The 23,873-nt window shown below is 38.0% G+C and overlaps 1 protein-coding gene across 5 annotated transcripts in view; it reads left to right on the top strand.

The window, feature by feature from the left end:
• KHDRBS3 (KH RNA binding domain containing, signal transduction associated 3) overlaps positions 1 to 23,873 on the top strand; it is a 113,837-nt gene that overhangs the window by 46,428 nt on the left and 43,536 nt on the right. For all 5 annotated transcript variants that reach the window (XR_015701369.1, XM_087744267.1, XM_087744192.1 and 2 more), the window contains exons 3-5: positions 8,966 to 9,082; positions 14,172 to 14,318; positions 19,906 to 20,045. Coding sequence is in view for 4 of the 5 variants with exons in the window: in XM_087744267.1 (XP_087600393.1) it covers positions 8,966 to 9,082; positions 14,172 to 14,318; positions 19,906 to 20,045 (404 nt within the window). In the remaining variant the exon portion in view is untranslated. The remainder of the gene's footprint in view (positions 1 to 8,965; positions 9,083 to 14,171; positions 14,319 to 19,905; positions 20,046 to 23,873) is intronic.

Raw genomic sequence — 23,873 nt, 5'->3', positions numbered from 1 at the left:
ATATTCTGAAATTTTTGCCTTCTGGCCAGTCCATGATCACTTCCAAGATTCCTGGGCGACTGGGGTTTCCTATTCGAGTCTGGTGTGTGATCAGTGTGACCCACTTACTCCACATAGTATCAGTTGCATGATGTGTAGAGGGGACCCTCGCTCTGAACATCCAGCCCAGCACTGGCAGTCAGGGTGCCAGGAGGAGCTGTGCTTCAGTGCCAGCCACTTCTGAAGCAGCTTCAATCCCTTCATATGCTGCCAATATCTTTTTTCAGTTGGAGTATAGCAGGTCTTGGATCCTCTGTATCCCTGACTTCAAAACCCTAAGGGTTGACCTTGAGTCTCCCCTGGTGCTTTCTGCCAGAGGCTCCAGGTATGGCCATCCTCCCTGGCTGCAGACTAGAGCACAGCAAACTGCAAAAAACACCTCTAGTCTTTAACACGTACAGCAAAAAAGAACATGCTGCAGATCAGATACTAATATTGAGAACAGATGAGTCAATATTGTGATCTGCAAATGTTAACAGATATAAATGCCTTAATATGCTCTGGTTAATCTGTTATCTCAAACCCTTCGTGCCCTACATTGGGTGCCAAAAGGGACTGTTGTGGTTTAACCCCAGTTGGCAACCAAGCACCACACAGCTGATCGCTCACCCTCCCTGCCCCCCTCAGTGGGATGGGGGGAGAGAATCTGAAGAACAAAAGAAAGAAAACTTATGGGTTAAGATAAGAACAGTTTAATAATTGAAATAAAATAATAATAATAAACTGTATTGCATATGGTATGGAACAGCCCTTTGGCCAGTCTGGGTCAGCTGTCCTGGCTGTGCTCCCTCCCAGCTTCTTGTGCACCTGGCAGAGTATGGGAAGCTGAGAAGTCCTTGACCAGTGTAAGCACTGCTTAGCAACAACTAAAACATCAGTGTTATCAACATTATTCTCATGCTAAATCCAAAACACAGCACTATACCAGCTACTAGGAAGAAAATAAACTCTACCCCAGCTGAAACCAGGGCAACTGGTTGCCCATTTGAATTAAGTTCTTCATTTGTGTTCTTTAGACTCCTGTACATGTTAAAAAACACCAGAATTAATGTCTTGATATGGTGACAGATAGTCTTACTTGGTAAGACAAAACCTTTGGTAAACTCGTCTATAGATTGCAGGTTCAGTTAAGCCTTTTCAAAATCCGATTGTATACAATTGTGTCATGAATTTTTGAGGTTGGTCCAGCTCTACAGATTCTTCTGAGAAGTCTGAATTGCTGTGATATGGAAATTAATCTGAGATATTTAGGTGAGACTTGAATATGCTTTGGTAGTGCTGTCTACAATCCTGTTGTAACTGGGACATGCTACAAGCAAGGATTAGAGAGGTTAGGGCTTTTATGAAACCTTACAGGAAAAGGGCCAGCTTTTTGAGGTAGGATTCAGTTCTAAATCAAGTTACCCATTCCTATAGGAATCCATGTGGATGCTGGATGTCTAAACTGCAGTTAGTGGAATGAGATCTTGTCAGCTTAGTCAATGGAGTTCAGGGTGATTTAATACACCTTGCTATTTGATCAGCTGAATACCTCAACTGACTCCAGGTTAAGTGTGAGAATGTGGCCCTTAAACCTGTAATTCTGTTGCATTTCATGCTTGAAAGTAATCTTGAAACTTGCACAGACTTAAAGGCGGAAGAAGTGAGCTGGCCATGGAAGGTCATGATGTGGTTGTCTTGGTGGAGGGACTCTCTGGATCTGTCTTAACACTGCTATGAAATGCCAGCCTGTCTGAAAGGGGTGTCATAGCTTAGATATGTACAAATGAGGCAGGAGGGAGTTATCCCTCTCCCACACATTCAATGAATATGCATCATGAAGTAGTTTAGTCTCAGAAATCTGATTTTGCTTTGACAGTTTAGTGAATTCAAGTGTTCTGAATTTGGAGGAAAAATAGCTTCCATGGATGATAAATGGAATGATGATGGCTTTCCATGAGACGGATCAAAACTATGGGAACAATTATTTCCGTTTTGTGACAGGCTACCATTTTAAAAATTGCTCATAGATCGACACTTAAATACTGGGTAAATCTCAGAAGTTGGTAAGAAATGGTCTGTGTTGTGTTCCCTGAAGTGATACTTTAAATATATATTCTCAAAAGTTACTGACTTATAGAACTGGTATCCATATAAGCATTTTAGCTCAGTATTTAAAGTGAAAATATCTATTTTAAAATGTCATTGTCATATACGATGTATCTGCAGTTGTTATGTAAAGTCATGGGGAGATTAACATTTTAATCACATGACTAATTAGAAAACGATTTTTCATTATATGTTAACTCTAAGGATTTCTTAAAATAGGAAGGAGAAAAATGTGGTTGTGTAACTATAAGTGACATGGAGGAACAAGCATCAAATGTAATACCAGGGATAACTTTTGAGCAACTTTATAGTAATTTACCAAGCTTTCTGTGAATAAATGTTTAAAGACCTGTTACTGTGTTGTGTGGAGAGTAGTTTGTAGTACAATGTAAATTCTTGAAGTATTTACCTTTGTCTAGAAACCTTATTTTCTTCAAATGAGTAAGAAAAAACTTGAAAATTTCTTGGTTTCAGGTCACTGCAAGGGAAAGTGTTCTGAATCTTAATTGAACTACTTTTATTTTTTTCTAGTGACCCTATCACAGAGGAACCATTGCAGAAAACTAATATGCCAAGAAAGCTTTCTATGGCTTTAATGACAATGGCTTGCTTAAAGCTTTACAGGAAACCATTTGGTCAAGCATTTATATTTTCACTAAGTATTTTAAGCTGGATGAACCATTCTCAGCAGACTTGTCTTGGTGGGGATAAACAAGGATTACTTTTTCTATTATATCCCCCTTTCTGTAATACACACATTTAAAAACTCAGTAGCACTGATGTTAATTCCTTTTTTGCTGAAATTCATATAGTAGATCAAATGCTTATGAAGAGAATGTCTCACTTGTATACTCCTTGTAGCTGTGTTCTTCAAAACTGTTTTCAGGGAATAGTTTCAAGCAGTGATCTGGTAAGGAAATAAATTTGTAGATAACTGTTGAAGTCAATTTTGATTTGGGGATTCTGAAGAAATGGGTATTAGGCAGTGATGTCCATAATCTCCATTGTACTATATCTGCAAAAATGCTTCTTAAAATAAGGATTTATGAATATCTAAAGAAACAATTTTCAAGCAAAAATCTGATTATTGATTTTTTTCTATTTCTATAAAACTTTTTTCTATTAAAAATGTATTTTAAATTGGAGATTTTGTAGTTATACAGCAGTTTAAGGAAACAAATACATGCCTTCAGTGTAGTTAACCAATACCTGTGGGGTAGTGGACACCGCAGCAAAGGGATAGAATTCCATATCTGAGGAATTTGAGAAGGGGCTGTTGCACTTAGAATCATAGAATCGTTAAGGTTGGAAAAGACCCTTGAGATTGAGTCCAACCATTAACCTAGCACTGCCAAGTCCATCACTATACCATGTCCTCAAGCACCATGTCTCTGTCCGTCAAATACCTCCAGGGATGGGGACTCAACCACTTCCCTGGGCAGCCTGTTCCAATGCTTGACCACCCTTTCGGTGAAGAAGTTTATCCTAATATCTAACCTAAACTTCCCATGGCGCAGCTTGAGGCCGTTTCCTCTTGTCCTATCACTTGTTACTAGGGAGAAGAGACCGACCCCCACCTCGCTAAAGCCTCCTTTCAGGTAGTTGTAGAGAGCCATAAGGTCTCCCCTCAGCCTCCTCTTCTCCAGGCTAAACAACCTCAGTTCCATTAGCCTCTCCTCATAAGACTTGTGCTCTAGACCCTTCACCAGCTTCATTGCCCTCCTCTGGACATGCTCCAGCACCTCGATGTCCTTCTCGTAGTGAGGGGCCCAAAACTGAACACAGTACTCAAGGTGCGGCCTCACCAGTGCCGAGGACGGGGGCACTATCACCTCCCTGGTTTTGCTGGCCACACTATTCCTGATACAAGCCAGGATGCCATTGGCCCTCTTGGCCACCTGAGCACACTGCTGGCTCATGTTCAGGCAGCTGTCAACCAACACCCCCAGGTCCTTTTCCACTGGGCAGCTCTCCAGCCCCTCCTCCCCAGGCCTGTAGCATTGCATGGGGTTGTTGTGACCCAAGTGCAGGACCTGGCACTGAGCCTTGTTGAACCTCATACAGTTGGCCCCGGCCCATTGATCCAGCCTGTCCAGGTCCCTCTGTAGGGCCTTCCTACCCTCCAGCAGATCGACACTTCCACCCAAGTGGGTGTCATCTGCAAACTTACTGAGGGTGCACTCAATCCCCTCATCCAGATCATCAATGAAGATGTTGAACAGGACCGGCCCCAACACTTTGTGGTGTGTGTTTAACCACAAAGTAAACCAGAGGTGTAGATATAGGGCGATGTCATTCCGGTGATCAGAGGCTTTGGGAAATAAGAACACCCTGTAAATCTTGTATCCTTTTGCTCAAACTAATGTATATTTGGTGATGCTTTGTAATGATGTAAGAGGGTTCCATTTATCACGGCTGGAGTGTTACTTGGCTTGAACTGTAGCTGGGAGAACAATTTTTCCAATCTTCTCTAATTGTCTCCTCCCAGGTCTGTTAATCTGAATCTTGATACTGCTTTTGCAAAGATGCCTTAAATATTTTGCTGTAACTTTGTTTGAGCTACCATATTTGGCATATTCTTCAGAGCTGGTCTAGAAGCAACTTTAAGTTGGGAACTTTCTTCTGTTTTATATGCCATCATCCATAAGATCCTGATTCTTACCCAAGACATTGGAAGCTGTCTTAATGTCTCGACAGTCCTTGATTTAACGTAGATGATTCATCCAGTGTAGAATAACGTTCATGGCTGGCTCTTCAGAGTTCAGCTATCCTGTAGAACTGTGAATATGGCAATAGCTTGCAGACCAGCTTGCACTGGAAAGCAGTGCAACTGCTTTTGTACAGTGTTAAGCTGAAGGTAGTGAACTTGAGGACAATTTTGGCTATTTATGGCAGTTCAGATATGATTGTGCTGTACTAGAGAAGAGTGAGTGAAGAGGGGAGTCTGGCATGTCTGATTCTGAGCCAGAACCTTCAATGTTCATCGTGTTTTTAAGCTGCACCTAGAGGTACTGTGCTTTCAAATCAGCAGAATTTCAGACTTGCAGCACCGGTTTCTCATGCTTCAGACTTGTCAAATCTAATATTTGGAGCCTCGTTGCACAGGAAAGAATAGTTCAGTGGATCTCAGGATACAGCTAATACATTTTCACGTTCATTAAATGTGTTGTCTAGAACATGTCATCTGTGGAGATGCTTGTATAGCTACCATAATGTCTAGCTTCAACACTAGAGATTTTTTGGTTTTGAGAAGATGACAGCTTTTGGTGGTATTAAAGTCTTGTAGGTCAAGTTTTAGATACAGACAACATATTAAACTATTTGGCTTTAATTAAAATAAACAATACAGCTTTGGAACACCCAAGTCTTCTCTCAGCACTGAAGCCTTCTAGTTATTTTGATTACATACAAGGTGGGTTTCACTTTTGTTGCAGATATACACTTCCATTTGTTATGATTTGTAGTTTGTATTTTAATTGCCAGGTAGTTGTTTGTTCCAGTTAGGAAGTGATAATCAGAGCTATGCATTGCATAGTTAAAATATTCAGATGAAATTTTACTCAATTTTTGACTGCAATTTAGGAGTAGGCAAGCATGTATTTAAGATTGCTGCTAGAAATTTAGACAGTATCAGACTGCAGGTCCTCAACATTCTGAAATAATTTCAACATACTTTACTGTAAATGGAAAATCTCTCATTTTAAATATATGCAGTGTTTATTTTTGATCCTAATAACTTACAAGGCTATTTCAAAGTAAACATAAGTAATCTTAAGTAATGCTTAAAAAATTGATGTGATATTCCACTATATGAAAGCTTTCATTTGAGCTTAGCTGTGAACTCTGTGTTCATAAGTAAAGATCCTTTATTTAAGGAAACTGTTGACAAGGAATTACTGGCTTCTGGAAATTCAGACTTGTTATGAATTGTTTCAATTTGTTTGCTTTCCGTGCAGTTATACCTCCAGAAATAATAATCAGAAGTCTAAGTTGGAAGGGACCTCTAGAGAACATCTGGTCCAACCTTCTGTTGAAATCGTGACTGTAAATTAGTTTACACGGGGCCCCATCAGTGGCCCTGAGTCCTGAATATTCTCAGCAAGGGAGATTTCTACTGTTTTGCTGGGCAACATATTTCTGATGAATGTTTTCCTTGACTGTATCTTAGGACCTATAAGGAAAAAAGGAATATACCTAATAAAACAAACTTAAAGAAATTGCCTGAGGATTTCTTGATTTGGCCTGATAATTTCAGAAAAGACTAGTTCATGCAAGGCCTTAAATTTAATAGCTTCTGTGGACTATAGTCATCCATAAGCAATTTGCTCAATTGTATGTTGGTTCTAACTCAGGTCTACATTGGGAATTGAACTTGCAAGTACACAACTAAAAGGAATAAAATTATATTTTCATATTTAGTAGGCTTTTAATGCTTGCATTTCTTTTTGTCTAAAGCTGAAGTAGGTGAACTGGAGCTGTAGACTTTCTGCATTGTAGGGTGCCTGCAGCTGGGACTTCTTTCCATCAGCACTTCTAATGTAGCAACAAAGGATTTTGAGTTCTACTACCCCATTGTCAAGTGTTTTCAAATTCCTCCAAAGGAATAAGGAGATCAAAGAAGCCCCTCTTGCCCCTTAAGTGACACAACAGTAGAGGAAGAGTCAAAGAACTTACAAACTGTTTCATAAATTTGAGGCCACAAACAAGTAGTTTAGGCCTATTTGCTCTTTATCATCACTATTTTACTTGCGCCTAAAACCATCTTTTTGTTAACATGATTGTGTCAGTTTATATTCCAACAGTGTGAATATCCTGGTTCTATACAGTTTCATTGGGGATAGTAAATATTCCTGAACTGAATAGAGTTCAGTTCTCTATTGCAGTATTTTGACAGGAGTTGTGGTGGGTTGACCTTTGCTGGCTGCCAGGTGCCCACCAAGCTGCTCTATCACTCCCCCTCAACAGGATGAGGGGAGAAAGTGAGATGAAAAACTTGTGGGTTGAGGTAAGGGCAGGGAGATCACTCACCAATTAGTCATGGGCAAAACAGACTTGACTTGGGGAAGATGAATTTATTGCCAATTAATTCTTACGGAAGGACAGTGAGAAGTAAAACAAAACTAAACACCTTTCTTACCTCACCCCCTTCTTTCTGGGCTGGGCTTCACTCCTGACTCTTCTACCTCCTTCCCCCAAGTGGCACAGGGGGATAGGGACTGGGGGTTGTGGTCAGCTCACACCACTTTCTCTGCTGCTCCTTCCTCCTCACACTCTTCCTCTGCTCCTGCCTGGGATTCCTCCCACAGGACAGTCGTTCACAAACTGCTCCAATGTCAGTCCTTCCCACGGGCTGCAGTTCAAGAACTGCTCCAGTGTCGGTCTCTTCCTGAAGGCCTGTACCCTGTGGAACAGACTTCTCCAGCCTGGGTCCCCCATGGGGTCACAAATCTTGCCAGAAAATCTGCTCCTGTGTGGGCTCGTCTCCACAGGCCACAGGTCCTGCAGTTTTTTTTACCCTTTCTTAAATATGTTATCACATAGGTGCTATGTTGCTGATGGGCTAAGCTTTGGGCAGTGGTGGGTCTGTCTTGGAGCTGGCTCTAGCCAACATGGGGACAGCTTCTGGCATCTTCTCACAGAAGGCACCCCTGCAGCCTCCTGCTACCAAAACCTTGCCATGAAAATCCAATACAGGAATAAATTATTACTTCCGGGAAGTGTTCGCAGCATTCCATATCAACTTCCAAGTGTAGTTTGTTTATCAGCATTTTTCGTGATTTTTTTCCCAACTAAAATAGTTGTCTACATACTTTAAGTGAATCCCGAGGTCTTCTCTGTAATTATCCTTCAAATTTTATATACCTTCCAAAATACAGTGCAATGATATATGAAAGTGGACTGCTGAAGGAGCTTTTCTCCCGGTACATGTGACTGGGAATATATGCCCTATGGAGCAGTGCTCATGAGAACTTTCACACCTCTGAGCTCTGCTAAGTCCAGTTTTGTGTCCTTGAAGGGACAATAGGCAGGTTCTCCCATCTTGTTTTCCTTTGTTGTGCATGGATTTTTGATAGATATTTTCTTTAGCCTGCTCTCTCTCTGAAGCACCTTCTGGTCTGAAAGAGCACCAGCTGTATGTTTTGGTGTTTTCTATGAATGGAAATGGTTGGCTTTTCCTTGTCTTCCTTTTTTTTTGGTGGCTCATCACTTTCTTCTCCCTCATTACCTTAATGGTGTAATGCCATGATTATGAACCCCAACTGGTTTTGCTAAACTTCAGTGATAATGGGGTAGTTGGGAAGATCTTGAGTGTTGATTCTGGTTTGGGATTGGATTTATATGCTTATGTTCTCTGGATTTAATTCCCTGTTTGTTTCTGTGTTTGTGTAGGGTATATTGTATGGGTTGCTGTATTACTTCATAAATCTTCAAAGGAAGATAAGGCAATTAAGATATTTTCTTTTTCTTCAGAGCTTTCGTTGGTTAGTATTATATCTGAGATTGCCGCCAGCTTTGTTTTTATGGTTTTATGTACCTGGTAACAATTGTTGAAAATTGAATTGCAGTTTGAGCACATCTGTTCTCAGTGTTGAGTGTGATGAACACAAAGTTCTCTACACTATTTGAGTTCTTTGAGTTCAGATACTTCTGTGTTTCTGTTGGCACCTGGTGGAGCTGCTGACATGCTGTTAACTGTCCTAATGACTTAATGACTTTGTAGTTTATGATCTAATGCTTGTTTACACCTAGAACAAAAAGTTGTTGCAGCAAAATATTCCATTTTGCTTGTTCGTTTATGCTTAAATATCCAATGATCTTAATGTTTTTTTCCTTGCAGTTCAACTTTGTGGGAAAACTTTTGGGTCCACGTGGCAATTCTTTAAAACGTTTACAGGAAGAAACACTGACAAAAATGTCTATTTTGGGAAAAGGTTCTATGAGGGACAAGACAAAGGTAAGACCTGGGTATACTAGTGGAGTGTTTGATACTTGGATTTTGTAACTTTTTCTTAAAATTTTTGGTGAGGTGAACAAACCCCATGTCAAAAATTGTGGAGCAAATAAAAAGTATAGGATATCCCCATATTAGTTAAATTCGGATGTCTCTTTTCTCTAAGGAGTCTGTTCTCACTTGAGTATTTTGAGGCTACCATGAGTTATACTTAGGCCCCCCCTCCAAATGATGGTCCTTGGGGATATAAGTGGGGTATTACCAGTGGCATGTTCTTGATTGATCTTGTACAGCTTGTAACAAGTAATGCCCAAGTGAACACGGCAGTGTGCTCACTTTTGAAGGAACCTGACTTCTAGATAGATGCAAACATTTTCACATAAAATAACACTTAACATTTAAATTTAATATAATTTAATAACACTTCTAGGCAAAGAGGAAAAATAGCTAATGAAAGGAGATAAAACACAACTGGAAAAAATTTCACAACTCTGAGGATGATTTATGCAGCTTAAGCAATTGACAAATTGCAATTGTTTCTATGGGAAGTATTTGGTTATAGTGGATGTATCCATTACAAGAGCCAAAGTACACAGCAGAAGAGAAACCTTTAGCTTGATAGGGGTATGTATTAATCAGTTTCACTCTTTACTGAAATAAATCTCTGGTTAAATTTGTAGCAGATAAGTGTACATCTGTGAGGAGATGTCACCTGTCTAAGATGCATTTCTTAATTGGAGCAATCCTAATGATACAAATTGAATATATTTCTTGCCAATCCTAATGATACAAATTGAATATATTTCTTGCCTGTGGCATACCATATAGGCCTCCAGTGAAATCTTTCTGTGGTTTCGTAATCTGAAACTTAAAAATACTGTGTGCTATAAAGACTGATAATGACATACATATGGAACAGTGACTTAGAGGGCTGGCTACTGAATTTCCTAAACTGTATTTTCTTTCAGCACACTTCTCCATCAGCAAAATATAAATTTTATGTGCTTTATAGAGTATTTATCTAGAACTTGATCAGAGCCCATAAATGACTTAGCTTTTGAGTTGTACAAAAAATAAACTCTTAATTCCTTCTTGAAAATATTTATTAAATATAACTTACAGAAATATAACTTATGTTTATAGAAATGTAGTAAAGGCTTGAAAATATGAAATAATAGATTTTTTAAATGAGAGCTGTTATGTAATACGTAATACAGGTAATGCAACTTAAATCTTAAAGTGCTACTCAACTAGTTATGAGAAACTACAAACTTGAAATACAACAGTTCAACTATAAAAAAACCCCCAAGAATATAAACTAAATTTGCTACTAAGCCAGAATGGCAAAGTGAGGCTGCAAATACTGTTTTAAATGACACTTGGTGGACTTCCTCAGTTCTTGTGGAACATGTCAAACTGACATTGTTTTGTTGCTGGATTACATGTTTATATATCAAAATATGATGTGTCATGGAGTAGGAAGGCCCCTGAGTTTTTTCTAATGGCTCTTCAGTGTAAAAAAAGTTTTTTTTACTAAAAGCAGAAGCTCAAGCTAAAAAGTTCAGATTCTAACTTGAATCTCAGAATCCTGGGGAAGAGTCTTAAAGGTTTACTTTTGAAGAATTTGAACTTCTCTTGTTTCCTTTGGTAATGGTGTAATTATCACTTTTTAGTACACCTGCTACCTAACCAGTTTTAAATGTATGATTACCTCTTTCCTAAAGAAAAGTGGCAGTAATCTCTGTAGACTTCTCTGACTAAGCCAAATTTTTAGATACTTTTTTTAGCTTTAAGAAATTCAGAGATTCATGGAAGAAAGCTAACTGATATGAAAGGCTGAAAAAATATAGCAAAGAACACCATTACCTTCTGCAAGTTTTATAGAGAAATGTAAAACAAGACACACAGGATTCTGTCTCACTTTAAATTCATTTAAATAATAAGACCTGGGTTTAAAAAGAGCACATTCAGGAAAGTGTTTTCACTGTGTCTTTGTTCCTTACTCATTGAAAACTTGAGTTCTAGAATCAATCTAGGGTTTGTTTCCATTTCTTTTGTCAACATCTGCAGAACCATTCTGTGCATCTACTTGCGATACGCAGTATATAAATTCAGTAATTCTTCTCTTCCTTTTACATGTTTAAGTTGTGGTGTCCCTTCAGCACTGGCTTTTCATGAGTCATTACTCAGCACAGAGATACCTTCTGTTCAGACTTTTATGTGTTTATGGGACAGTGAAAAAGTAAAAGGACCCATTTCAGAATTTCTCTATTGCATGACAAGATTGCTTTTATATTGCAAATATGAAGAAATAATAGTTGAATAAAGCCTCCCACCCCAGTCAGTTATTCCTGTATTATCAATAGTTTGAGACTGGTACAGGCCTTTCAACTGGAGTATTCTGAATGGTATTTAAAATCTGACAGAAGCCAAATTTCATTTAAGATAACATTGGTAGATTTGGAGATATTGGTAGTACCTAAAAAATGTACAACCTAAAGTAAAGATGAAAATGGACAGTACTACGAGCATATATTTTGATAAATACTGCTACTCAACTACTGATTTAAAGCAGTAGAGTTCTAGGGCTGGTATCTGTTTCTTGATAGCTTGACAAATAGGATGAAAGGCAACAGGGTCTGTAGGTGCAACAGAATACAGGGCAAAGTATATTAACTGTCCTCAGTAGGCGTATTGCCAGATGCCTTGTGCTGCTATGCATCATAAGCTGTGCTAGTACTCTGCTTTGTTCTGGACCATGAAGGGATGAAACAGAAGGTCACAAGGTACAAAGCAAATAGTGACCTTTCTTGTAAGGCTCCCAGAGTGCAGTACTGCAGGGATGTGTCTGTACTGAAAATGTAAGTTAGATCAGCTTGTCCAAGCTATGAACCATTTGGTGCAATACTTTGTGTGAGAAGATGGACATTTAAAGGACAGATTTTCTTTATTTAAAAAATCTAAAGGAAGTGGCTACCTTGCTGTCTTTTAAAGCTCCCTTGTTCCATATGTGCTTTACTTTCATCCTTTCAGCAGTTCTCAAAAATCTCCATTGCAGTCATGGAGAAAAAAGTTGTCTTGTTTTGGCCAGCCACGCAGCATCCACATGGACCAGGCGAGCCTAGCCAATGTGGGTGCTGTCAAGTAATGGAAGGCAGAGAGTTTGGTGGGAGCTAAAAATACTGTCAGTGAAGGATACTGGAATGGCAGCAAGCTGTGGCTTTTGTGTTGGTCATCATGGGGAATAAAAAAAACCATGAAATGCTTAATGTGTGCCCAAGGTTGGGAGATGTAGGCCACAGCGGATGAGCTCTTTCTCATTTGTGTGCTGTTAAGAGCTGTGGAGAATAATGTGGTGCTGAGTCATGTTACAGGATTGGGGAAAAAAAAAATTAATCAAAGTGTACTTTGCAAGTGAAATAAGAATAAAAGATAAAAGTAAAAACGTGCTTATGGGAATGATTTTAGAACAACCTGCACTGAAATATCTTGTATGTTTTGTTAAAATTGCTGATTGGAATCCTTTTTCATCAGACTATGCACACGAAATTGTGGTGTTTCTATTGCTTGTTGCTATTACCAAGCAAGCTGATTGATAACCACAGAAATGAATTTTCTTAATTCTTAATTCTCTGCACATCTAACTGCACAGTGATATTTTTCCCTTTAAAAAAAGGGACAGGGGATGCTTGATAGTATGTGCATACTAAAACCCAAGGTATATGGGGAACTCCACTGATTAAAACATCTAGCTTCCATATGTCTTGAATAACTGTGCTTAAGTATTTAAGTGAGAAAATTCCTATTAAAACTGTTTGAACTATAATGTTTATATTAGTTTACTTCCTATTTCTAAGACCTGTTATTTGTATTGACAAGATAATGGTTTTGCTGACAAAGTCTAATCCTGCTGACTCTGGCCTCTTTAATCTTGCTGTGGATGCTCTAAGAGTTAACTAGATTCTGTTGATTTCCTTTAAACATCCCCACAGTCACACGTGAAGTCTGACAAGAATGTTATTTATGAGAAGCAGAAATGGATTGGCATATACCTCAACCCATAATTAAGGGGTATGTGTTTGGGGAGACTTCAACTGTCATTGAAACTATGTAATTTTAGTAATCTAAAGGATGAAGTACTTACCTGGTGCTTGCTAAATACAATAAGCATCTTTTTTTAGATGCAGAACTGCTAAGAATTTGATACAATGTTATCTGGTAATACAATGAAATTATTTTTAATGGTGGCTTAGTCTCTTGGAATGCACCAGTCAAACACCCATGGTGGGGCAGGGAGCCTATCCGAGACTAACTAATGTCCTTTAGGCCTGAACGTTTTGCATGTGACTGCAAGTATTTGAGAGAACTGAGCTCTGTTCCACTACATTGAAATCATAGATTTTCAGTCGTGTCGAAGTGGGTTGGGTAACACAGAATAAGAGAGAAACTCTCTTCTGAAATAGCTAGTGAACTCTTTTTTTTTTCTCTAATGTCCTCCTCCCTTGTCTCATATGCTGAACTGTTAGTTTCATGTTCAAGTAGCACAGTTCTGTGAAGGATGTACTCATGGGGTAGAAATCCCAGTGAGAACAGCAAATAAATAAAAACTGTCTGAGGTGTGCAGTGATACTAAGAAGAGATTGAAATAATATTGGTAAAAGAATCTTGCACTTGTAGAATATTAGATCAAACCTATTTCTAAAGACTTTACTTTTGAGAAAAGAGGCTTCAAGTTCACTTATGTTTCTCAGTGTGTTCTGTGTGAAACTGGTACACTTGGGAAAACTCCTGGGAACGTTCTCCCGGGAACATTCTCCCATGTGCTACAGTTCCTGTATGTGAGCAGAAGCTGATAGGTCCTATTTTGTGTTACTAATCACTTAGTGTTGATAAGCAAGTTGATATTCTAATATTTTAGAAACATGATTGGTTTGAAGTGTATCAGAAAAGTATGTAATTTTATACTTTTTCAGTTGTTGACATCTGGACATGAGTAAACAGTATGTGCAAATGGCTCTGAAGCAACTTTAACACTTGCATTATAATATCTTTAAGAGGGTGGAAAAACCACAACTTCTTTCTTGTCTCCTAGGAGGAAGAGTTGAGAAAAAGTGGAGAGGCAAAGTACTTCCACCTAAATGATGACCTGCATGTTTTAATTGAAGTATTTGCTCCACCAGCAGAAGCATATGCCAGAATGGGACATGCATTGGAAGAAATCAAGAAGTTCCTCATCCCTGTTAGTATTTTAACTTTTTCATAAGAATTCTGGTAGTCTTGAGTGAGAAGATATCTCTAAAGCTAGCTTACTGTATGGCACTGGTCATTGAAAGAAGTGGTGATGTTTACAAATACTCTTCATTCTGATATAGGCAGTTATTGGGTGAATGCATAACTGTCCACATACACTCTTGCCTCATGATATGACCTGTAATAAAAAAGCAACTTATTCTTGCTTAACTGTTCATGTCCAAAGTATTTAAGGTTACAAATAATTGTAAAGATCTGTAAAATATGGAAAAATAACTTTGCTTAAGGTAAGGCTTTTCTGTGTTCTTGGTATACCTGAAGCATCAGCATAGGGTTCTGTTTCACTAAATGAATTTGAAGTTGTAGTATTGCTCCCACCCATAATACTGGTTTAGTGTTCAGTGTTAAGAATCAATATAATTCTATCTTGTAACTTTTTTTCTCACAAAGCTAGTGATACATGGTTTATACTTGTCTTCTGGTGTCTTCTTCAACTTGCGATGTATGGATGTATAAAATGGGATGTGATTTCCAGTATAGTATTAGCTCTTCAGTGAAGGTTCTTCTATTTTTATTGGTTATCAAATGACTGAATATAGAAAGCAAGGCATCCTCAAGGTGTATTGATTTCTGTTTATTTTTTACTGCTCAAAATGTTATCCAAGTGTTATTCTTGATTAGTGTCAGATCTTGTAAACATGGGTAGACCTAGCTAAGGAAACTTCACTAAGGTGTGTGTCTGAGCGACAGAAGCACATACATGGTTGAGAGTGTAGTCAGTGTAGCTGTGTTCAGGACCAGCTGGGGACATGTGTTGTATGGCTGGTACAGCCTGTTAGGAGTAGAACTGCCATCTGTACTCTAAGGTGAAGCAGCTGGTGCTGATGACCTGAAATACTACTGAATGTATTTTGGGGATTTTAGTTTGTGCTAACTCCAGTCTAGATCCATGAAACTAGGCCCCCAAGTGACTGGAGTTAATTGTGTGCTCCTTGAGTGTGTGTTCTGGCTTGGTTTTGTCCGAATGAAAGAGTTCATATGCCCCAATACTACTCCATGACATGAACTAAAGCATAGTAAGTAACGATCATCAGGAGGCATCCTGATGTGAAATAGCACACTAATGTGGATGCACCTTAAGACTGTTAAACCCCTTCCCAAAATGTTCTACGCATTATGTTCTGTTATAAAAAAGCAAGCACCACATCATAACTCAGTCTGCAGGTTCCAAATGGCTTTTGTCTTGATGTATGTGAAGAGGTAAATAAGCATACTACTGTTCAAACATCCTAACTGATTAGGGGATACTCAACAGAATATTTGTAGGAATGCTGGGCTGTCATAATACTGAAGGTTACTGTATTTACATGACTCATGATTTGATTGTGTGAAGAGATAAGGGAGAATTAAGTTCTTGGCTATTCTAGTGAGCAAACAGCTGTTTTCTTTTTAGATTAAAATATGCTCAATTTGATAAGTGCTTTTTGCATGCACTGGAAGTAAGGATATAGCTGATTCCCCTGCCCCCTTCATCAGAGATCTTATTTTTCTTCATTGAGCTTGATTCACCTAATGCCATAATAAATGAAGTAAGCTTATCAAAACCTAGTCATTACTGCTGCTAAGCCAGTAGAGTTACAGACTGATAATGGGCAATTTCATTCATTGGTTGTGTGCTTTTCAGTCTCATTTTTGATCACTGGATCTTTATTGTACTGAGCTGAACTGATGCTACATAATCTTTTCTGAACTGTGGGATCAAGCCAACACTGTCTTAATTTCCCTTTGGCTTTTCAAATGTAATCTTATCAGAATGGTTCTAAATGCCTTAATCTCCTCTCACCCCCCTTTCAGCAGCCACTCCAGGAAGCAATAAGGAGAAGCTTTGTCCTCTCCAAAACTACCATTTGGTTAACTGCTGCCAAATGCAACTTGATCTTTTTGTGAGGTGTTGTGGCTTTCTTAGCAAATTATCAGTTTTATTTCAGGTAAGAAGTCCTGCTACCAGTATATATGATTGATCAGAATTTGTATTCTCCTTACAATGTAAGCTAATGATATCTGCCAACAACTTTAGATGCTGATCCTAATTCATGAATATGGTCATTGTTCAGTTTTCAGATCAAGCCTGAATACCGAATCACAACCGGTGCTAGAATGTAGGATACAAAATACCTTGTAGTAGCTGACTATAGCAAAAATGCTTTAGCCTCTCCTCTCAGATCTTTAGAACCACGCACAAGTACCTTTGCATTCAGTTTCCTTTAAACTACTGATATAACTCAAACCAAGACATAAAACCTTCTGACTTGAGATTTTTTTTTTGGTTGTGCTTATGCTGCCTTGACTCTCACCTGTCTTCTGCAGGTAGAATTGTGGCTTCTGACTTCAAGTATTTTCTTTTGTCCTCCTTTTAAATTAGCCAGACCCTCTGATCAGCAGTCTGTTCAATGGTTAGATTGGTGGGTACTGTGCTTGATATTTATCCCAGAATTACTTCTCTTAGTTAAGACAAAAAGCCAGATACTTCCATCCTCACCTCCCCCTGGGTCCTGTATTATACTGTGATCACTGCAGGTTTGGCCAACAGGACTTTTCTTAGTTTATTTTGCTTAATTTTTGAGTAGTGGCAGTCATTCTTCTTCTTCTTAAAGACAGCTACAGCATTAATTAAGCTTTGCTGTTGGTTACCTGAGTTACTCATTTTCCTTGTCTTTAAAGCAAAGTATAAAAATATCTTTGAGAAAACAATCTGTAGCAGTCAATTTACAATGTGAGCCGAATTTACAAGTTTTTCCTGTAGTCTTGCTTTGCCTCCTGCATTTTCAGTTTGTAGGGGGTGGTGATGAAATAGCTTTTAATGGCATTTGGAAGAGCTGGTCAGCTTTAGAAACTCACACAGTTTTCTTAAAGCAAGCTGGGAAATAACTGTAAGGTATGTGTATAAAGGTGGCTGGACAGCTGATAACTATTGCTTACTGCCAGCATAAAGATCTGCTTGGGTGTTTTGCAAAACTGCATAGAGTTTTGCAGGGTTCTGTCCTAACATTAAATAGAAAATATTTTTACTAGTAGTTTGATAAATTGGAATAAGGTCTTAAGTTACAGATGATCCCAAGGAGAGCTGCTGCTGGTGCGTTGATCAGGGCTGGGTGAAAATCGCAGATAACATCTAAAAGAATGTTGCTTACTTGGGTCATGTAAATATGTAGGGAGAAAATCTCTTGCGTGTATCTTTGATGTAGTCATTCCTACAGAAGAAAACATCCTCCATCTTCACAGAAGACTGTAGTCAAAGTCAGGATGGGCAATATTTGTAAAATGAGAGTACATCCATCCACTTGAAATTAATCAGCAGCATTTCACTGAAATTAGAGTGTTGCCTCTGCCTAAACTGTAGAGGGGAGGAGTGCAGCCCAAAGGGTTTCTGTGTCCATCTTGTGTTCTAGGTGAGGAACAGACTGTCTCCTCAGTTTGACTTGTGTGCTGTTTTCCAGCAGCGGTTATTCATAAATTGACCGTCTGTTACTTTTAATTGAGGAATCAGTCTAATGGATTAACACTGCTGCTTATCATGGCTTCCTTGTACTGCCCCTTCACTCTGTATTGTCCTGCTGCCTCTGGCATATGTGATAAGGACCATACTTTCTGTGCCTTTGTGCAGTGTTAGTCCTTGGGTCACAAGTCCTTGTCTATGACTAAGGTTGCTGGTATGTCTAGTAGTATGCTGCAGGAAAATGAGAAATCATTAGGAAGAAAAGGGTCCCAACATGTACAGTGGCAACCTAAGCATGTCCAACCTAAGCATGTCTCTCAAATTAAATGATACTAATATCAAATGATGCTCTGAGGTATTTTTCTAGGAGCCCAATTCTGAGGAGGATGTCTTGTGGAGAAGTTATAAAGGGCATCTGATATATGCTATGTCAGAACTTTGGGACCTAAGTTTTATATTTGTGGTACAGTTTTAACAATTCATTAGCATTTTGTTTCAAGAGTGAAGTTTTGTTCCATACATACCTTGCATAGAACTTTGTATTTGTAGTTAGTTCTGGTCCAGCAACAAAGCACAAATATAAAGTGAGTTTCTGTACAGTGATTGCAATTGCCTGTTTCTATTCCCTGTGATGGTTTGGCTTTGTATTGGGCCCAAGCTGTTTTATAATTAAAACTGTTTCTCAAAAGCTTCAATTATGCAGTTTGACACAGTTGATGCAGTCTTTCAGAATTCACTATTCATCTTGTTTGCTGGTTGATTGCTGCTGCTAAGTAGAGGATGATCTCAGATGGCCAGTTCTGAGTTAAACTTCAGAGCCTACTCAAGACAGTTTGGACAAAATGCCTTTATAGTTCCACTTTTTTTGAATGCTCACTATCTTCAGAAATGGCATGTAAAGGAAGACTTTCTTATTTCTGTTTGTGGAAGCCTAGGGGAAGCAGAATTTTTCCAGGATAATTGAGATCTTTGAATTCATAGAAGTCTTAACCTCCTTTCAATGCAGAGTTCTGTTTCAGAGTTGTCTGCAAGGCTACCTCAGTCTTTTGGTAACTGCCTAGTGCATAAATGTAGAACTCGTATCTGCAATAAGAGATGCAGATCCTTTGTTTTGTAATTGAATTGTAAAATGGGTGATATTTGATACTCCTCCTTCAGAATGGGAGGATTTGCAGAAGATAAGAGCTGTTATATCAGAAGTATCACTTCATTCTTATTAAAGGACCTGTTAATATTTTGATGCTTAGTTTGTATGTATATGCCTTGAGTAAAACATTTATTTTTGATTCACCTTTACAGATGCATTCTTTGGCTCACTTTAAGTGGAGGAAAAATGCTAGAAAAATGTGTAGCTTGAGTTCATTTCTGTATCTATTTTATTCCTGTGTGATGTGCTAGTTTTGGAGGTTGGCTCAAGGTCTGTGAAAAGACTCCTATGTATTTGAGAAGTACCACATTAATTCCATGTAAATAACTTCAGCTTTCTTTTTTGCTAGACCTTGAGAGGATTTGTGCACAATAAGAAACAAGCCATGTGTCTTCAGGTTGTTTACTGTTGCATATTCTAGAATTGAGAATTTTGCAGCTCTTTGTATTAGATAATAGTGCACATGTGTACTGAATGAATTTATTTAACTCCTGATTTTAAAAATGTAGATGTCTGTAATCTATTCCTTCTTCATGAGGGGCTGTTCTCAACTCTTTACTGATTTGCAACACCAGGCAATGGGATTTTTACTGCTTTTAACACACTATCATTCTACAGCTGGAACTATAAACCAGATCTCAGCTCAGAATATGGGACCTTGATTTTTTTATTGCATTTTAACGTTGGCATTTTAAGTGGTGATGCTTGGAGGTAATATGCAATGGGATGAAAACTGTTCCTGAGCAAAGATTATAATTAATATGTAGAACTCTTTTAGAAACTTTTGACTAATATGCCTATAGCGTTATTCTGCATATTAAACTTTTTCAGTGGGATGCTCAACTTTTTGAGGAAACTTTCAGGATCAGTGTTTGATACTAACTTGGGGGTTGAACAGTTTGTTTTTTTTCTCACTCTGCCCCCCTGTTTTAGGACTACAATGATGAAATCAGACAGGCACAGCTTCAAGAGTTAACGTATTTAAATGGTGGTTCAGAAAATGCAGAAGTTCCAGTAGTTCGTGGAAAGCCATCTATTCGAGCAAGAGGAGTACCAGTTCCTGCTTTGGCCAGGTAAGTATCTCAGCTGTAGTGGAATTTCACTGGAATGTATGTATTTTAAGCTTCTCCCTTCAAACACAGCCCCCCCAGAGTACACAGTAAAATTCATGAAGGACTCCCAAAATATGAGCAAAACATAAGCGAAACAATCTTGATTCATTGAAGATAGTCTAGTTTAGACTGAATTACCAATGGTGTTGAAATCTGTCTGGAGCTCATGGCTTTGAAAAATCGGTAAATGTGTCTTACCTTGATTGACATACGAATTTCAGAGCGATTTCTCTAATTTATGGAATACACATATTCCCTTTTTACAGTATTACTAAGTTTTTGTAGTCATGATAAAATGTTATAGAAGCGCTTTGGAGGTAGAATTTGGATTTAGTCTCATCTGAGTGGCACTTAGTTCATAAAAAAGTGACTTTTGTTTGAGCCAGGAATAGGCAAGGCTACTGCTTTTGCTTTATTTTTCTTTGGCACAGGAGACATTTTATTTTTACTCTAGCATCCCCTATCTTCCTTGCAGCACTGAGATGACAGCTTCAACTCCTTTGAGTCCTGAAGTGTGAAAACAAACTAAATAAAGTGCATAACTGTTTCTGTTACAGTACAGAGAGATTGTGGCTGCAGCATCTTAGTGTAACTGTTTTCTACGGTGAACTATTTTCGTTCAGTTGTGGCTATGGCGCTTCTTAATGCGAGCTTGAAATTTACATTTAAGCTTTTAAAAATAATTTAAAATATTCTTAAGTGTTTTAACTCAGATTAAGCATGTTAGAAGAAAAAGCACTGAGGAATTATTCCATTTATACAGATCTGTTCAGTTATGTGTATCCTGTAATAATGATTGAAAATGCAATGCAGAATGAATCTTAATTTAGAGAACTTACAATTACTGTTGGTTGTGTCCTGTAAAAATATAATTATTTTCTCTGAATCAACAAATTTTTGTTCTTGTATAATATATCTATTCTGCTTTTCTTGATTTTAATGTTGTTCAGAGTAGTGGTAATTATATACCAAGGTTCACTTCTTTAACATGGTAATTAGCCATACAAAAGTGCTCACAAATTGGAGATCTCATTTGATTTTGGAGATTGGTTTTTTGCTAATTTTTTCTCATAGATGCCTGTAACAGCTCTGCTACAGATGCTCAGTACAGTGAGTACTGTACACACAGTTATATTTCATGTTTTCTTCAAATGTCCTTAAGCTAGCGTTTGATACAGAAATTAGTTATTGTTTGGTCTGATCTTATCACTAAAGTTTGATACCTAATTTCCACTACTAGTATCTAGCACATGCATGCGTAATTAACTCTTCATAGTCTGGAATTTCTAACATCACTAGATCCATCCTCTGGAATTTAGTAAATTCTTTTTTCAAACCTGCATTTTATACAAGACATACATGCTATTAGGTAGCTCACAAAATCCTTTGTAGTTCATCTTATTCGCCTACAACTATTGAAGTGTCTTCAGGGTAAATGTTATTAGTATTTGATTTGGAGTATTGACAGCTAAAAATTCTATTTGTCATCTTTTATATATGTTCTAAAGAAAACTGAAAGGTTGTTGGCTTGTTTGACTTGCCCTTACTTGTCTTAAACTCCAAGACTTCTTTCCCTCAAATTGAAGTGCTTCATTAGTGTAAAAGATTCCTTGAGTGAAATTTAACGTCATTGCTACAGAGATACAGCAGCCATTGCGTTAAAGATCTCAAACTCCGTTGCAATGCTCTGATTCTTTTTTAGAACAAATTTGTTTCAGTGACTAATACTTTTGTTGAAGGAAGGCTTTGTTAAAGACTTTGTCTTAGTATTAAATAAAACAGTTTTAATAGCAGGCATCCCTGAGATCCAGGAGAGGTTGAAGCAAAGCTTGAGAAGACTTGTAAAATGAAGTCTAAAACCTCGATCCTAACCTCTTTATAGTTTGTAGAATATTAAGATAACCTTGATATATGAAACATCCTGTGAGGATGCAATAACTGAGTGTGTTTAAGTTCCCAATTTTTTTTAAGCCTTTATTATTCCTGAATAGCTTCACTTAAACAGTACTAATTTATGCCTTTTTTTACTCCTTATCAGACATGTTGAAACTAGAGATAATGCATCTTATCAAGTGCCTTCTTTTAAGAAGACTTGTTATGTGTATGTTTAGCTCTATACCAAAATTTTACTTTGTCAAAAACAATAGATTTGTTGCGCTTGCATACAAAATTCTAGCTTGTGCACAGGTATTCCTGTATATGGTAAGTAATTTCCTAAGGGGTGTGGTTTGGGAACTCTTTTATTCTGCTATTTCTGGCTTGTTCTATATTTTCTTGACTGAATTTTTTATGACTCTAGAGCCAAGTAAGATTTTGGGGGTGAGTGGATGGAATTTGCTGTAGAAGGGTTGTGTGTGTTTTGAGCTTTATCTTTTAGGAATGTGCTTTTCTTATAATTGATCTTGGGCATATAGCTGCTTTCTTCTGCCCTCTTGTCCCCATTTTTTTTTCCTTCATCCTAAAACTGTTAAAAATGACCTTCAGATCTAATTGTGACGCTTCTATTTTCTGTGACACTTATGCTGAGCATTTATCCTCTTCAGGTAGTACCCGCCTCCTCTGCAACAAGAGGAGGGACATGAGAATCTTTGCCTGGTGAAAGTCTGGTTTTCATTCCTTTGTTTTTTTTGTAAACTGACATTGTTCTTAAATGGTTTTTGGATGTGACTATATAGAATGAAGGATCATACCAGTTACTTTTTAATTTATTGTTCTAGAAAGCTTAAGAGAATCCATGATGTTTAATGCAATGCTGTTATAGTGAGTAGCTAGAAGATGTACCTCTCTTGGAATCAGTGTTTCTTTAATGCATTTGAATTCCCATCTTGAATCAGTGCAGTATAAATGATACTACTGAAATGTGAATTGACACTTCTGATTAACTAAAGACTGCAAATAAGCATGTGTTAATGTACATGTTAATGTACACCTCTAAGGACATTTTGCAAATAAAGTAGCATTTCCTCTCTAAAACATCACATTCCTACTTTAAGAATAAACAAAAATAAGATTTAAGAATCACTCAATTCTGACTCAAACCAAGATATAATGGAAAAGTTAAATTCTAGAGGATGATGATAGTAAGTCTAAGAATATGGATAAATCTTTCTTGCTACCTTGGGGGTGGGGGGAGACACACCAAGTCATACCACTTATAGCTAAAAATCACTGTTAGAATCATAGAATGGTTTGGATTGGAAGGGATCTTTAAAGATCATCTAGTCCAACCCCCCTGCCATAGGCAGGGACATATTCCACTAGATCAGGTTGCTCAAAGCTCCATCCAACCTGACCTTGAACATTTCCAATGATGGGGCACCCACAGCTTCTCTGGGTAACCTCTTCGGGTATCTCACCACCCTCACTGTAGAGAATTTCTTCCTTATATCCAATCTAAAGCTGCCCTCTTTCAGTTTAAAACCATTGCCCCTTGTCCTGTGACTACAGGCCCTGGTAAAAAGTCTCTCTCCATCTTTCTTATAAGCAACCCCCCCCTTTAAGTATTGAAAGGCTGCAATAAGGCAGAGCTGGTTTGGTTCATGGCCCAGACTGAGAGGAATTGTATTTGAAAGAAGATATTTTGGTTTCACTAAGATGAGGGGATGAAAAAGTAATTTCTTATAAAGCCAACATGTAGGAATAGTCTAATTAAAGAAATACCATAATTCTGGTTTATGCTTGCATGAGATTATAGGGTTTTTTACTTTCCCATTTATTCTTTTTATTAATATTTCAGTGTATGCATGGCTGGGATCCCAATGATTGAATGACTGTCACTCTTATCTGGGG

This window comes from Nipponia nippon, unplaced genomic scaffold, assembly GCF_047370975.1.
Source record: "Nipponia nippon isolate SJK-2023a ecotype South Korea unplaced genomic scaffold, ASM4737097v1 scaffold_1, whole genome shotgun sequence".
Taxonomy (NCBI): Eukaryota; Metazoa; Chordata; class Aves; order Pelecaniformes; family Threskiornithidae; genus Nipponia; species Nipponia nippon.
This window is presented reverse-complemented; position numbering and strand designations above follow the sequence as displayed.